At 42.4% G+C, this 15,568-nt stretch overlaps 1 protein-coding gene across 2 annotated transcripts; it reads right to left on the reverse strand.

Annotated features, from left to right (window-relative positions):
• Positions 1-2,339: 2,339 nt before the first annotated feature.
• On the reverse strand, positions 2,340-13,840 carry LOC145448582 (guanine nucleotide-binding protein G(i) subunit alpha-like). Of its 2 annotated transcripts, none has more exons than XM_080326998.1 (10): positions 13,701-13,840; positions 13,514-13,632; positions 12,416-12,458; positions 11,724-11,865; positions 11,461-11,618; positions 10,000-10,128; positions 8,028-8,157; positions 7,811-7,964; positions 6,358-6,561; positions 2,340-3,952 (listed from the first exon to the last, which is right to left on the reverse strand). In XM_080326998.1, the coding sequence occupies exons 2-9, from the start codon at positions 13,629-13,631 to the stop codon at positions 6,371-6,373; spliced, it is 1,065 nt and encodes a 354-aa protein (XP_080183124.1). In that variant the 5' UTR covers position 13,632; positions 13,701-13,840; the 3' UTR covers positions 2,340-3,952; positions 6,358-6,370. The 2 variants fall into 2 exon arrangements, with proteins under 2 accessions (XP_080183124.1, XP_080183125.1); XM_080326999.1 differs by lacking the exon at positions 10,000-10,128 and adding an exon at positions 10,463-10,591.
• Positions 13,841-15,568: the final 1,728 nt, after the last annotated feature.

Consider the following 15,568-nt stretch of genomic DNA (forward strand, 5'->3'; position numbering starts at 1 on the left):
TGTCGATTTTTGGGCAATATGTATGTACTCTCAAATTCATAAGTCCGAGCCTAAATCGAAACGTGATTTTATGACAACATTTGAGTTAATATTTATTCTATTTTTTGACCGTTCCGACCAAACATTCTCCTTTGGCTTGCTGTAGCTTAGATTAAAATACTGAGCAAGAAAAGTAGTCACATCTGAGTTTTTTAGGGTATATGGGTCATAGGTCCCCGGGTCGTGTGCCATTGGACCCACCGGGTGGGGACCGATGACACGTTCGAGCAACATATTTTGAACGTCCATAAATATTTTTTGAAAAGACGGATATTCATGTATATGTGCGCGATAGGTAGAGCTTGTATCAAAGTGCTGAGCCAGCAAAAGATCTGCTGTTTTCGGCAGAACATTTCGGGGCCAGCGATCAGTTTCCAATTTTTGATCCATCGGTACCACATCTCCCCTATATGTAAGGAAATATCTTATTTATCCATCATCACTTTGTGTCTTCCTGCATCACTTAACAGTAGGCTACACCTACAGTCAGGACCGAAACAGCACTTCGTCAGCCGCCCCTCAAAAAAAAAAAAACGTTAGTCTTGGGTAGGGTTACCATGCGTCCTCCTTTCGAGTGTTTTTGAATATGTCCCCCTTTTTGACATTTTGGCCTCTTTTTTGAGAATTTCGGTCACACTTACGGCCAAATTCAACTGAGACACCGAAAATCAGCACCGAAGTGACGCTCCGGCGGGTATTTCGGGATCTGAGCCGGAAGGTTGACCTTTTTTTAGTCAACCAACCGATAATGAGAAAGAAAATACTGTATTTTGGGAGCTGAGCGAGAGAGTTGACCTTTTTTTATTCAACCGACCGCAAAGTAGGAAGAATTTACCATTTTTTCATGATTTTTCTCCGGTATTCTAAGTTTGAAAAAGTGTCTTCCTTTCCCGATTCCAAAATATGGTGACCCTATAGTCTTGGGTCCCCCTTGGGTAGTAAACGAGAGTTCTTGCCTACAGTCATGCATCCACCAGAGTTGCTCCTATTTCAGAAACATATCTTCTGATCGGGACCATGTTCCTCATCAGTCACAATAGCATCGCTGTATGGATGGTACGACGCAACTATGACGTTTGAAATCGTAATACAATTTAGCATTATTGCCGTTGTTAAAACTTTGAAGTTTCTGCAAAAATTGAACTCATTCGAGTTCAAGAAACTTTATTTTTCCAAGGCGACTTCGCGCCCCCCAGTTTGAGAACCACTACCACTATACTTATGCCGACTAAAAAAGGTCACCACACCAGATATCGGTTTGCTTAGATTCAAATTGTCACATCTAGACCATAACACCCAACAGCCCTGCGCATGGCTACTCATCACGGCCCAATACATATAACCAATGTTCCCTCTAAGCCGCGCACGTGCGCAAATGCGCAGTGCTGACACTGTCTCTGCGCACAGAAAATCTAAGTTGCGCACAAAAAATCCGAAGTGGTGACCTTTTTTTAGTCGTTACGCATTGTTGTCCACGGGTCTGCGCAGTGAGTTGGTGACTGTGCGCAGATTGGTCAAAAATTAGAGGGAACATTGCATATAACCCGCTGCTCTAGAGCATGGGTCTCCAACACGCGGTCCTCGAGTTCCCATTTTGGTGCCCGCGACCTGATTTTTCGGAAGAACGCTTAGTGAAGCATTTTGAAATTGAGTTCAGGTCAAAAAATTGTTGTTGTTCAATATAAGCAATTCACTTGTGTCCAACATCATTATTCTTCTTCCCTAACTGATACGGGTTCGGCGATGGTTGTTGCGCGGTCCCTTGGACAACAGTGCGTAACGACTAAAAAAGGTCACCACTCCGGATTTTTTATGCGCAACTTAGATTTTATGTGCGCATAGACCGTGTCAGCACTGCGCAGGTTAGAAGGAACGTTGTTTGCTAATCCCAATACCTATTCTTTATAGTCGCTGAAAAAGTGTTGTCATACTATTTTTCATTTCTTCAATAATAAATATCTTCTTTTGTGGTAATCCGTCACCCATGGTAGAGAGCACAGCGTAATACGTGTCTAGTGAACTGCGTGGCTTATTTTACCCAGGTATTAAATTCATGAGGCCCGCTCTACGAAATTTGAAAAGTGGCCCGCGACCTCTCGAGTTGACGACACCTCACGCACCCCATGTAGACTTCATACGCCCAGGGGTTGAAAAGCACAGCGGCATGCCACATCAGGCGCACACCTCTACTCGCCTACGATAACGTGTCACTCCGCACCGCCTTTAACCAGACGTTGATCTACCTCCTCTCAGCCACGGAAACCCTGAACCGACAACTCATCTCGCAACAACGCAACAGATTTTAGTCATCACTTGGGGTATTTATACAATCACAACGAATAAATAAAAACGCGATTTCGCGGATAGGTTACATTCCGGTCAACGCGGGCCGTCAGTTACCGTCGCGGCAACACCGCGCGAGGTACAGCCTGAAAAACCGAGGCAAGTCGAAATGACATGATTTCGCACACGGCAAGTAGGATTTCATTTCTACAAGATAGTAAACAAGCAACACTAGAATCGAGTCGATCCCACGGTTTCGTCAATAGTATTTCAGAGTCCCTACATCGTAGCGTACTGCGAACTGTCATTATTGTGAGAGAAAAGCGTGATTTATCAACAAGTTAGCTATTCACAGACTGAAACCTCACGGCATTTCATCGGCGAGGCATCAATCTACATTCTACAACCATTCCCCGCAAGTATGTCGCGCGTTGGGCCAATTGCTGTACATGGGCTAAAAATAATGCAGCAGACGAGACGACACGTACCGGCGGGGCTCCCGCGTAAAACAGAAATTCAATTGCCTCGCGCCAAAGTCCGCCACGACGCGACGCGACTTGAAACGAACGAAAAAATACCACTGGCCACAAGGCCGAGGCGTAAAAGCGCGTTTCGTAACGTGATGAAGGACGAAGCAAATCTCACTGTCGTCACAATCGATGTACTAATTCCGTCGTCAGATCGCGGACAGTTCCGAGTTCCAGAGGCGTTGCTATCAATTTAGCAAGCAGTGTTCAAAAACTCCACTGTAAATCCATCGTTGAGAAATAGGTGCATTTATCAGATTGCCACCATAGGGTAGGGTGTAAATCAGGTCATCTGCAATTCCAGGTAGCAAATAGTTCTTTCACGCCCTTCCGATGGGTGAAAATCGACCAAATACGCCGGCCCTCACGCAGATAGCAGTAGCGGGTTCAGGTTCTGTGAAACACCTCTTTGGGTAGTACAAGAACACCCTTGAACCTTGGGATATATCTCCATAAGAATTGGTGTATTTCACTCGTTTTCACCGATCGGACTAGTGTGAAATTACAATTTGGTAACTGAACAATGAACACGCATTTTACCTTATTACACCCCACGTTACGGCGGAAATCGTCGGCATACACGACTTTCGATTACAGTTCACTAGCCGCGGAGACGGGCTACAATAGGCAGAGGTCACAAGCAGGAATAAAATTGACTACACGAAAAACGAAAAAAAAGGATGAGACAGGGCGAAAACTGCAAACAAAAAGTACACAAAAGACACATCGACAGTCCACTAAAACCGTTCCATCCCCCACCAACTCACGGGATTGACGCAGGCGTTAGTATACAAACGGAAAGCATCGACATTTCATAATAAGACCGGTGCAAAATACGCAGTATAGACACGCATAATAGGTGTGTAACAAAGAATAACCAGACAGCGATATCGTCGTAGGATAAATTATGTACAGCGCGGTGACCATGATGATTATACGATGTCGCGTCGCGCGTTAGTGTCTTTGCTTCCTTTCCCGTAAAAGATGATCAAGTACTGCAGTCGACGCTTTGCGCGTTGGCCAGCGATTCCGGGACACATCTAGGTGAGTATACTTGGTCGGTATTGTCGCATGTGACATTGTCAACAACGGGTAACATTGATCTGGAACGCAAAGGAGATACACGGTCACGCTACCGCTTTAAATAGTGCGCCAAGAGCAATATTGTAATCGTACTGCCTACTATCGATATTAGGTTAAATTGCTACCATTTTGCACGGTTACATGAACAAAAACGACATCACAGATCCGACGGAATAGGAAGTAATAAAAAATTTAGCAGGACAAATTTTCATTTCTCATCCCCGTCAATGTGGTAGTCATCGTCACAGATGTCCTAAAACAGTACTGATTGTAACACCCATTTTTCGAGCCCGGCATAAGGTACTTGAGAAAAACCGCAAATACACAGCTTCTCATAAGTCGCAGTTTTTAGTGCATATCATAGAAAGTTAGACCTAGGATATAGAATAATTATATGCGTTGCAAAACTAAAAAATTTGAAAACGATGATAAACGGATATTCAACTATGTCAGTACGTCACACACACTCTTCCAAACGAGTATAATCAAATTTTTAAGTTGATAAAAACGAAAAGTTTGTTGCTTTTAAATTCTCGGACACAGATTAATCAAAGCTTCCTAAAACGTGCACGCCGATCCAAACGGAATTACTGGGCATCTAACAGAAGAAAGCTGTTACGTAAAGTCAGATTGATATTGTTTACGAGCGACATGAATATTCAGAACAAGGACTGCTGCCGATTCCCCGCGGAGTTATTAAATATCCATCATCAACAATGACATGTCCGCAGGCCAGCCAATAATCACAACAACTGAGTGCGAATCTCCGCGACAGTCGAAGAAGGCACTCCGCTACATCGTCGTTAATTCCCAAACTCACGACTAACACGGCACATGTTCATCCCAACTTAATTCATATAATCGCTCACGAATGCTAAAGACGCCGCGCGCGGTATTTGAAATAATTAAAGCACTATTACGAATCGTCAAACAAGCAAAGAGTAATTAAAATTTATTTTCGAATAACCTCGACAAAAATTCTATGACAATCGACATGAGGAAAATGACAAGGTGCTTCAACACCAAACATGTCTAATTATACCAGTAGGTTTTCGAGAATGCAATTGGAAACTAAATCTGGCAAAGGTAACAGCCCTTACGTCATCAAAACATATGTACAACACTCATACCCACCGTTATATAATCACCCCGGCTTAAGCATACCATCTACTTGACAACAGTGGCTAGGAATGTGTCGTGAACAATGTTTGTTTAGCGCCATTTACAGCTAGTGCGCAAACTGACATTGAAATCACCAAGGCGGGAGTGGTAAAATTTATTGGAGACGGGGCCCTTCACACTTGGCACATGAAATTTAGTAGTTAGCTGTACTGCTATGTCAATATCACATCCGATAACAATTTAGTGGACTGCCAGATACGTAAAGACACTGCCGGCGAGTTATTCCCTACGCATTTTCAATGGACTCCTTTACCAAAGACCATATTCCTAGGTCAAAACCAGACACGGGGTACCGTGAGCCAAACATGAATACCAGATCACCTTTCATGTACCAGACTGTTGTGAAAGAGAGGGATTGCTAGGTTGCTTTGTGACGGAGCAAGCAACAATAGCCGCGGGAGAGAATACCGAACACTCGCAAGAAAACAAAGACGAGCATTGAGGTGTTGCTATATGGTTCATTCAGGCAAATTTCCAACACACCAAGTGTCACGTTATTAACCAAACGAAGCGACGAACCAAACAGATTGTCCAAACGTAAGCGAGGTTATACAGCATGGCATCGCATTCACCTGGTAATCCAGGGCAGTATACATGTCTCAAAGATTATAATTCCAAGAGACACTGTCTTTGTTATGCAACACACCCGCAAATCACACACTACAACAAGCACACAAAGGTCGTAATGTAATAACCAAATTATATCTCATAAATCACATCAGACCAACATTCGATATATCAAATTGATAATTGGATTTTAAAGTCAAGTCTCAAATTCAGCACAGCACTTGTATCCGAATCATTGTTAAATCCACCCATCATCTCAATCATCAGTCTCATCGGGTTATACCTACTCTTTTTATATCAGCACAGAAAGTGAATTATATCTACAACCCTGCAGAGCAATATACAGAGTTGCAATTTAAGGCAGAATGCTCGATCGGTAAAAAAATAGCTAGCGAGGCGGCTATCTTGAGCATTGTTTTATCTGACGCGAGAGAGGCAAGAATTGTTATGCAATCTCTATCAAAAGCACAAGGACAACGACGGTATCTGGAGAAAAAAATCAATAACTCATTCCAAAACACACCAACTCCCGATCAATACACGAGCATTACCCTGCGAGGAAAATTCGACAGTTATCAGCGCCATATGTCAGCATCGGGACGCGACAAACGAGAAAGTACGCACAAAGTAGTCAGAATTATTTGACGTAAACAAAATATCGAAATGAAATGCTCACAAGCCAAAGCGCTTCAGAAAAGTCCACAATCCTTGAGGTTATTCTTGATGATGACGTCGGTGACGGCGTCGAAGACAAACTGGATGTTGTTGGTGTCGGTGGCGCAAGTGAAATGGGTGTAGATCTCCTTCGTGTCCTTGCGCTTGTTCATCTCCTCAAACTGCATCTGTATGTAGGCGGCCGCTTCTTCGTAGGTGTTTGCACCTGCGGGGAAAACACGATGTAAGGGTACGGAACGCGGGACACGAGAAACGCATTAGCGTCGTCTGCTGAGGCGTCGTTCTCAGCGACATCGACAAAGATTGCGCGACATTGCTTCTTTGAATTACATTTTTCCATAGATTTTTGGAGGTGCAATATACTTCAATATACAATTGAAATAAACCCAAATATTTTCAACTGACACTCGCAGGGCCAATCGTCAGCAACTAGTAGAGAATTAAGAGGACCATCATATATCCACACACACCGTATCACAAAATATGACGTCACCGACATCAAAATTCCCAACCAGTTGTTGAAGATTACCCTGGACTAGTGTCAGCCGAAAATATTCTGGTTTGCTTCAATATGAATTTATTATTAATTCAATATTGTTCCGCAATCCGACCCTAAAGCGAGGGCTGGGCAAAATCAGTACAGACGATGAGGGAAGTCAAACTATGTGCCTTTTATGCAACCATAAAACCACACAACTATGTCATTGCACTTTGTGACAGTGTTGTGGGTTGGTCACTATTTCGTAGAAATGCCATTTCCTCTAACGTGGTAGTTTGTAGTACATCTTTTGGGTGCTGCGATACAACATACGACCAACACCCAATCAAGGTTTCAACAGGCAGCCAGTGGAGGAAGAACTATCAAAACTATAACTTTCGGTGATAATGTGAGGTGAGCACTCGAAAAAATTGTCTCCCACTACGCGACTCGATTCATTACAATTAATACTTGAGTACTCTAATCGTTGTGCCCAGCATTAATTACGAGTCAACACTTGTAAAAGATTATCACGGCTCAAGTAAGGCCAGGCAAAACCGAGCAGATCAATTTGCAGTCGAGTAATCGAGTGTCACTCATTACTAAGTCATGACAGCGTCAATGACTGAGAAAGTCAAAATATCCATCCAACCCTCTCTACCGCCACGGCAAACGAAATACCATTGTAGTTTACGACATCGTTAATTGGCGGGTATGTGGGATTTCCCTCCTGTGAACTCTTCGCAGAAGAATCCTCCCCCCAAAGAGGAGTAGTCAAGCGAGACAGGTTTCGAACGCTGTGCGACACCACCAACAAGCTTTCGAGGCTCCCACTAGCAAGCATTGAAAGAATGTCTCTCTTTGTTAAAATATTACAGTTCTTAATTGCGGTGCCGTACTCAAAAACCTGTGTTACTATATCGGTATCTGGTACGGTAACCACTCCAAATCGAAACAAAGCCGGCAACCTCCATACCTGTATAGTCCTCGAAGCATATCGAGAGAGGAGATTTCTTGATTTTGTCTTCGAACAAGTCCTTCTTGTTGAGGAAAAGAATGATCGAAGTCTCCGTGAACCACTTGTTGTTACAGATCGAGTCGAACAGCTTCATCGACTCGTGCATGCGATTCTTAAATAGAACACACACGCGCGTTACCGCACGTCTCGAGATAAATAGAACCGTACACATTACCATCTCCTCGTCTTCCGCCAGCACGAGATCGTAAGCGGACAGGGCGACACAGAAGATGATCGAGGTCACGCCCTCGAAGCAATGAATCCACTTTTTCCTCTCTGAACGCTGACCGCCGACATCAAACATTCTGCCGGAACACGGACCATGTTAAATCAATGGTAAACAAAAAGGCTCGGCCGCACATCGGTTGTATGCTCTCACATCAACTCGGTGCAAACAGCTGTTACAGTTATCAGTGTATGCCTTTAGTAAACTTTCTCTACTTCACTACTCCTTACTCAAACAGTTTAGCAGTATAAGTGCCAGCTTTTCTCAAATCAAGGACACTCGGGCGATGAAAAGCGGGCCAATGATGAATTTATAAGCGTTGACACTTTTCCTACAGTTTATCTACCCCACCACTCCATGATTCAACAATCATCAACAGTTTTTGCAGTAAAAGTGCCGAGTTCAGGTAAATAATGGATGCTTAGTCAAGGAAAATTTTCCGATGGCGGTGCGTAGCCTCGACCAATGCGTTCGACTATGAACTTGACAGTTGGAGAGTGTTAAGGAATGTTGTACAGCTGTGCAAGAGAATGCAAAACAGACTCTGGTAACAAACCATTTCTTTAAACCGACCGGGCTTATTGATTTTTACATGGTTAACGCGCACGTCTTGATCGAGGTCTACGGAGTGCGGATACGCACTATCCGAATATATAATAGATTTGTACATTAAATCAATGCGGAACTGATTCTCTTCATAATGAAGATTAAAGAGATACAACCCAGTTCCAACTCTACGAAAACGCTGGAGTAACCTAGCCCACCCATCCCGCACTAGCAATGCTACTTAAAGGATGTTAGACAACGAAAATATTCTACCAAACATGCACAAAGCATTCGATTAGTAAAACAGAAAAATACCAAACGCGACAACGTACTACGGAAAACAATGAAGTAACAAATATAAGCCAGCCGCATGCAACTGGAAGGTATCGTAAAATAATAGGCAATCTTGAAAATGAGTGTATGTGATACAGCAGATTCAATGCCAATGTCAAGCCAGTTGAATGGGCCGCATATGAAACTGATATAAGCAAGAAAGCTAGACGCGTATTTCCGAGTAGCTTTGCCTACATCAACGATATCCTATTATTGTTTGAAGAGATTACGAGCGCTGTCATACGTTCAACCATGATAGATGTTTATGTTTAGTCACACTAGCACTACCGAAGGCTACAATAGAACGGACAAGTACCATCACGGAGTATGATATTTTCTACGAAGCACCAGAGCAATACGATTGCTTCCTTCACGCCTACACTTCAAGCCTGCAGCACTCAATTTGTTTAGCCGGACATGGTTGGAAATAACGTGCTCGCAGTTAGTGTTCGCTTACAGTGCAATGGGATAACAAGACAGCTCGATTCGAGCAATGCACAGGTATTAAAGATTTCGCTCTGCCGAATATACCATTTTCCAACAATCAAAAGAGGACAATGTCAACAGATATTGCAAAGTGTAGTTCGTGATTCAATCCACGATTTCACTGAACACACACACAGTCTATATCTTTTTTGAAAATTAAAAATGGATGCTATCATTGATTATTACTAGATATTCGGACTATCATTTCCTTGTGCGGTAACTGCACAGTTATGGTGTTAGTGAGTACGTCCGTGGGTTATAACTGGGGCTTGGCACTACGATTTGAGCAGCCTATTCAAATCAGACTCGAGAAACACTATTAAAGATTTTAGTCAAGTTAAGAGAGGTGACATTCGAGTACGGATACTACACTATGCCATACGATATGCATTTTGTCCCTGAAATGATATTGTCAATAAGAATCCAGTGATGCCATCAAGTCTATTGCATTAGCCGGACATACGGCCTAAAACTAGTAGCAAGAACTAGGGAACGTCAGAAAAATGAAAGCGTGTAGGCTTCCGTAACCTACTCGTGTCTTTCCGCAGCGACTTACTTGAAGTTCAGGCTCTTAAAATTGAAGTGTACCTCAACGATACCGGTGGTTTTGACCCTCGTCCTCAGCACGTCCTGCTGGGTCGGCACATAATTTCGGGCAGTGAGCCGCTCGAGAGAATCAAGGTAGCTAGTTCACGGCGGAGAAAAAAGAAAAAACACGACATGCATGAAACGTCACGACTAAAACAGAGACGGCTACGGAAAAAGCGACTCTGAAAAGCAGAAGGGTTGAGCGTTTGGACTTCTAATCCCGCGCGGTACGAGTTTACTGCGCAAAATATCCCTTAAATATAGCGACGGGATAAACGAACAGCCTACAGGCACAGAAGTACAGGTATCCCGGCAAATGAGTTACTGACAATCCCATGCAGAACGATGACACAAACCGATACATTACTAGAACGGAACCCAAACACATATCCATGCGCGGCACGACGGCCTCCGCCGAGACGTCAGCTCACTTAAATTGCAAGTCTTTGAACTCGAAATGAGTCTCGACGATACCAGTGGTCTTTACACGAGATCGTAATACGTCTTGCTCGGTCGGTACATAATCGGGTTGCACAAGGCGGTCAAGAGCGTCTAGGTAGCTACACAAGAGAATGTTCTATCAGTAACTAAAAGGATCCCTATACTAGTCGGAATCCACGAACACTGTTCTTGCTTTCACATCATACTTGCGCTTGTCCTCTTATGAAGAAAGGTAGATAGCGGCGTTTGTTAGGGACGGACTAACTATTCATAATTATTTGGTAAATAAAACACATGTGCAATAGCGTCAACTTGTTTTAGCAATCTGAGACTTGTATTAACCAGGTAGAGACATTGAATCGTGATCAGATGATCACAGCAAGTCATCAGGTTCAGAATATGCTACTTCCTTCATTACGGCTTGCGTAGGTATCAATTGTTAGTAAGCCAATTATTCTGAAAGTATCACTGGCACTGGTTATCCAGTATGCCATTCCAATAGCACCTCAATCACATTTCAAGATGATTTTTGAGAACCCGTGGCTGCTACGAGTCATATGGTGTGTATTACGTAACTTCTTTTGTTTCAGCCAATTGGAAAATGTTACTAGGCCATACTAGGGGTCAACAGACCGTTGAGAGCTTATGACGCCGATGCCTTCTAACGCAAGACTCATTCTAGCACCATTCCTAACGTAGATTCTGAGCACTGTTGCTAATGCACAAGCACCGGATGGAACTAACCAATCAAACGGTTTCCGGGCAATATAGCCTATTACGAGCGAAAATAGTCAGGAACATTAGTTACGTCCAACGTAAGAGATAGCGTCTCTAGACAACGCCAGTACACACACACCTGATCACCTGCCGCTATCTCACGAAGAGCGAGTTCATACATATCAAACACAGTACTTAGAAAGTCAATTATATCAATGAGATTTATCACAGGTGAGTGAGAGAGGCCATAAACAAATACTCAATGACTCACTATTGCGCCGAGTCATTCAGCTGGTATTCTCTCGCGCGGTTGAAGCAAATCTGGACCCCCTTGTCGGCCCATAACCGTTTCATGCACTCGGCTAGCTCCGAGGTCATTTCACCGTCATCCATTTTCTGAGCTAATTCGTACAGCTTTCTTCCGTCATTCTGAAAGCGGAAGGAAGGGATATAAAATCAAGCATGTCGGCCGGTGCCAGGCCGAGTTTCGCGCAGATCATGTTGGCAGAGTAACGCCGTGAAATCAATACTAACGGCTCTCTCTGACTGTCCAAAATCAATCTTCAAATTCCCCATGGCTTTTACTATGGTCACGAGCGATTGCATCGTGTTGCTGTACACGACCGCCCGGTACTGTTTACATTCCTCCTCGGTATAGCCGTCCTCATGGATGATTCTTGAAAAATAAGAATTCATGGCGTCAAATTTGCTGATAAGGTGTTCTTTTCACTTCACTAATGGTTGCCTGACGAGTGTTAGCCGAAGGTAGTGTTATTTCAATTCTAACTGCATGTTTTACATTGAAAACATGGAATCTGGGCAGGATCCAGCATATCGCGAACCTCAAAAAGATATTCTAAAAATTACAAGAATATAACTGATCACAAATCCCAATTTGACCCAAATTATCCAGACACCCAATTACCTGATTGCGCAAAAACCGAAACAGGATGAGCCAATATCAGACAAATTCTGGACCGAAAGCATGATGCAAAAACAACACCCTGTGCACCTCGAAAAATAACCGTGAATTGAAACGAGCACATTCCCGATTTTGCCAAATTAACCACGACACTGTGCCCTATTACCTCACCGCACAAAAACCAAAATAGGATGAGCTGATATCCAAGAAATACTGGACTGAAAGTGTGGCGCGAAAACTACACAGCGCGCACGTAGAACCAAGTTGCACCAGCCCGTATATAATAAATATTGATGTATCTTACTTCATCTGCTTCACGATGGTGCTCTTCCCTGATTCTCCAGCGCCTGAAAACAAGCATTCCAGAATAATCGCTCAGACTTTTATTTTTAGAATTCATACTCAGAAAATTGACCGTGAAAATCTGATTGGGGCGGGTGATCAAAATCAGATTAGGGATCGCAAATCAGACAACTCTCATAGGTTTTGATAAAGATAATCGTTGATCAAATTCACAGCACCAATATCGTAGTTTAGCCCGAGCCTATTAATTTTGATCAAAATTTACTCAAAAAATTTCGAATTGTATGATTCTTTATACAGACCTCCTAATGACCCTGAATTACAAAAAGCATGTTCACGCTGAAAAGAGGAATGGTTAGGCCATATCACATAAATGTAGGCCTACCACAATGAATAGCACAGAAATAGTACAGATCACTGATTTCACAGCTCTCTTAGTGAAGATTTGGAGCAGATTGGATTTCCGGGATCGAAAAACTGCTGCAGTCAGCAATGACATGACTTTCAGCGCAGAGGACATTCCTACAGCGAGATAATTAGAATGCAACCTCCCGTTGAACGGAAATATTTCCAACACACTAAATGTCTAGTATAATCGTCACTAGTATCCGGGTAGCTAAACACATCAACAACAATGTATAGCAATAGGCCAATAGTTATTATATTTTGAGGTCGACACCAAATCTGTCATGAATATTATGGCCACAATAGAGCACATTTCTAATCTTCAAATTACGGGTCTGTCAATGAACTGAAATCAATATGTTATTTCAAAAGCCCGCAATTAAAAATATTGAAGAAGACTTACCCGTCAACAAGTGCAGAAATGATGTGAAAATCAATTTTAATGCAATAGCGAAGCTGAGGAATACAATACCTTCATTTCAATATGCAAATATCAGTTTAGAGCGCGATGACAGCACCATAATACTTTTATTGGACAGTATTTTATAAGATTTGAATATTATTGTTACAATGGCAACAAACCACCCGGATGTATTATTAGTCCCAAGATTCAATAATCCCAGATGGAAATAGTGTACAATGGAAGATGATCAATATAGTTTCGACGGTAGCAAATGATCACGCTTCTACATACCCAAAAGTAACAGCTTCACTTCTCTTGAGGCCTTTTCGCCATCCATCCGCAACCCGCGATCGATTGCCCTAGATCGTTCATTGGCAGCTTTGTCTTCTGACGAAACAGCGCAGCCCATTCTAAATGCCATCGCCATTCACAATTAACAATCAACAAAGGCCACTGCAAAGCATCAATACGCCAGTACCTTCAACTTCAGTCCTTCAAAGCAGGATAGAAAACAGCTCCCAAGGGATGCGATAGTATCTCCAGTGTTTGCTTGCCTCTACTATACGGCGAAACCTCCAAAATGTTCAATTACAAAACATAGTAAATGAAAGCTGCAAAACAACAGTAGCCGAAAATTAGCACGAAACAGACACAAAAACGCCGCAATTTCAAATCATCCTCGCTACGGCGCAACATAATTTCATCAATTATACATCGGCAAGTTTGTATAATATTGCCACCACACATACAGCGGCCATCAATTATTCATGTCCATGACAGCCCATTTACAGAGCTGGTCGATGGTACGCCCCTCCTGAATCACGGATCTATTCTGTGTACCAGATAAAATCTTCAGAGTTAGACCGCAAAATACTCCAATACGAAATTGCCCGCATTTTAAACTAACCTCCCTAATTATGTCTTTCATAATTATCATGTAATGCCCAATTCAACAGGATAAGTTAGAAAAGATGACTACACCAACTGCCAACTCGATTTCATCCCTAAGGGCAGACGTTGATCATGATGCAACAGCATGCGATTCCGACATTCAATACCTCAGATGGGATTCCATTTAACATGAATGCACAACTGAACACTGAACAGTCCGACTTATACCTCATCAAACTGTAATGAAACGATATCTTACATAAATCTGTTAGACTACTAAAACCCTCATTCTAATGACCAGTAGAGCTCTAGCTTGACAAAATCTGAAATAAATCAATAGTATATAGCATGGCGTTGGCAGCTACAGTGAATATCAGGTCGCGTTCATTGAGAGCCAGTTCGTCTACGAACTAAGTAACAATACCCGATCTAATATAAAATCACTGATCCAGCCACAGAAGGTTTCGCAGATTGTATTTCCACAAGAGTTTTCCTGTATCACAGTACGACACTACACTATAACAGTATACCGATCGTGTGGCAATCTGGGGTAATGTTACTTCACGAAACATTAGCCTCCCAAAGGAAACCACAAATTTCTGAGTCACGACTGTTACAAGACTAAAGCAGAAAATGTAATTCCTAATTAACAATGCATCCCAGATCATTACGTGAATTGGTCAGAAATTTCCACGAGAAGGATAAGACTCCACTGGTTGTACTAAATGCAATCAATGCACCTAGACAAATACGGTAAGCGCAAGTGCACTCGCAGCATTGCTTATGTGTAATCTAGTGCTCTTCTCGTGTATACCATCAAGTGTTTCAATATTATTGAAATAGGACATAATGTACACTACCAACCTTCTTGTTTTCAGTTGTAATAAGTTCAAATAAATCCTAAAATTAGCCGGTCACAATTTCATAAATATATAATATTATATGTATACATTTTGCGCAGAACTGGTTTATAATTCTTGCTGTCTTTTGGAATTTATACTTAAGTGTGGCGTTTTACACGGAACAAAATTACACACACTTATCAGCAGAGTGCGTGTGCAGTAGACCTATGCCGTTAAATACCACGTCACCACCCTAAAAATAGAAACCAATGACGCTACTGGCACTCAGGGTGTGTCTTGTAAGATGGCTTAAAAATCCATATACTATGCTTTATGCAACAAGACAGGTAAATCCCCTTTTTATGCAATTAAGATGCATCCAAGACCTAAAATTAAATCACACTAAATGAATAACTAGGTTAAGGTTTCCTAACCGATAGCTTCACTAATAACCTTTTAGTTGCAAGCTCATGTGCAACCAGGCAACTGGAATGGCCAACGATATGTAGACTGTAGTAGGAAGCCTGGAGAGACATTGCATGAAGGAGATATCATAGTGCTCCGCTAGATACAAAGTTCACTCTACCTGGCACAGTATGCATCTTTCACAGAT

Source organism: Botryllus schlosseri, chromosome 10, assembly GCF_051294905.1.
Source record: "Botryllus schlosseri isolate E-star chromosome 10, Bs_hap1, whole genome shotgun sequence".
Lineage (NCBI taxonomy): Eukaryota > Metazoa > Chordata > Ascidiacea > Stolidobranchia > Styelidae > Botryllus > Botryllus schlosseri.

Bases quoted from the DNA above. Each gene is read 5' to 3' on its own strand.
- LOC145448582 (XM_080326998.1), bottom strand. From the start codon at position 13,631: ATGGGCTGCGCTGTTTCGTCAGAAGACAAAGCTGCCAATGAACGATCT. The intron at 11,619-11,723 runs GTTAGTATTGAT...TTCCGCTTTCAG, and splicing joins TTGGACAGTCAGAGAGAGCC to AATGACGGAAGAAAGCTGTA. The intron at 7,965-8,027 runs GTAATGTGTACG...GTTCTATTTAAG, and splicing joins TGGCGGAAGACGAGGAGATG to AATCGCATGCACGAGTCGAT.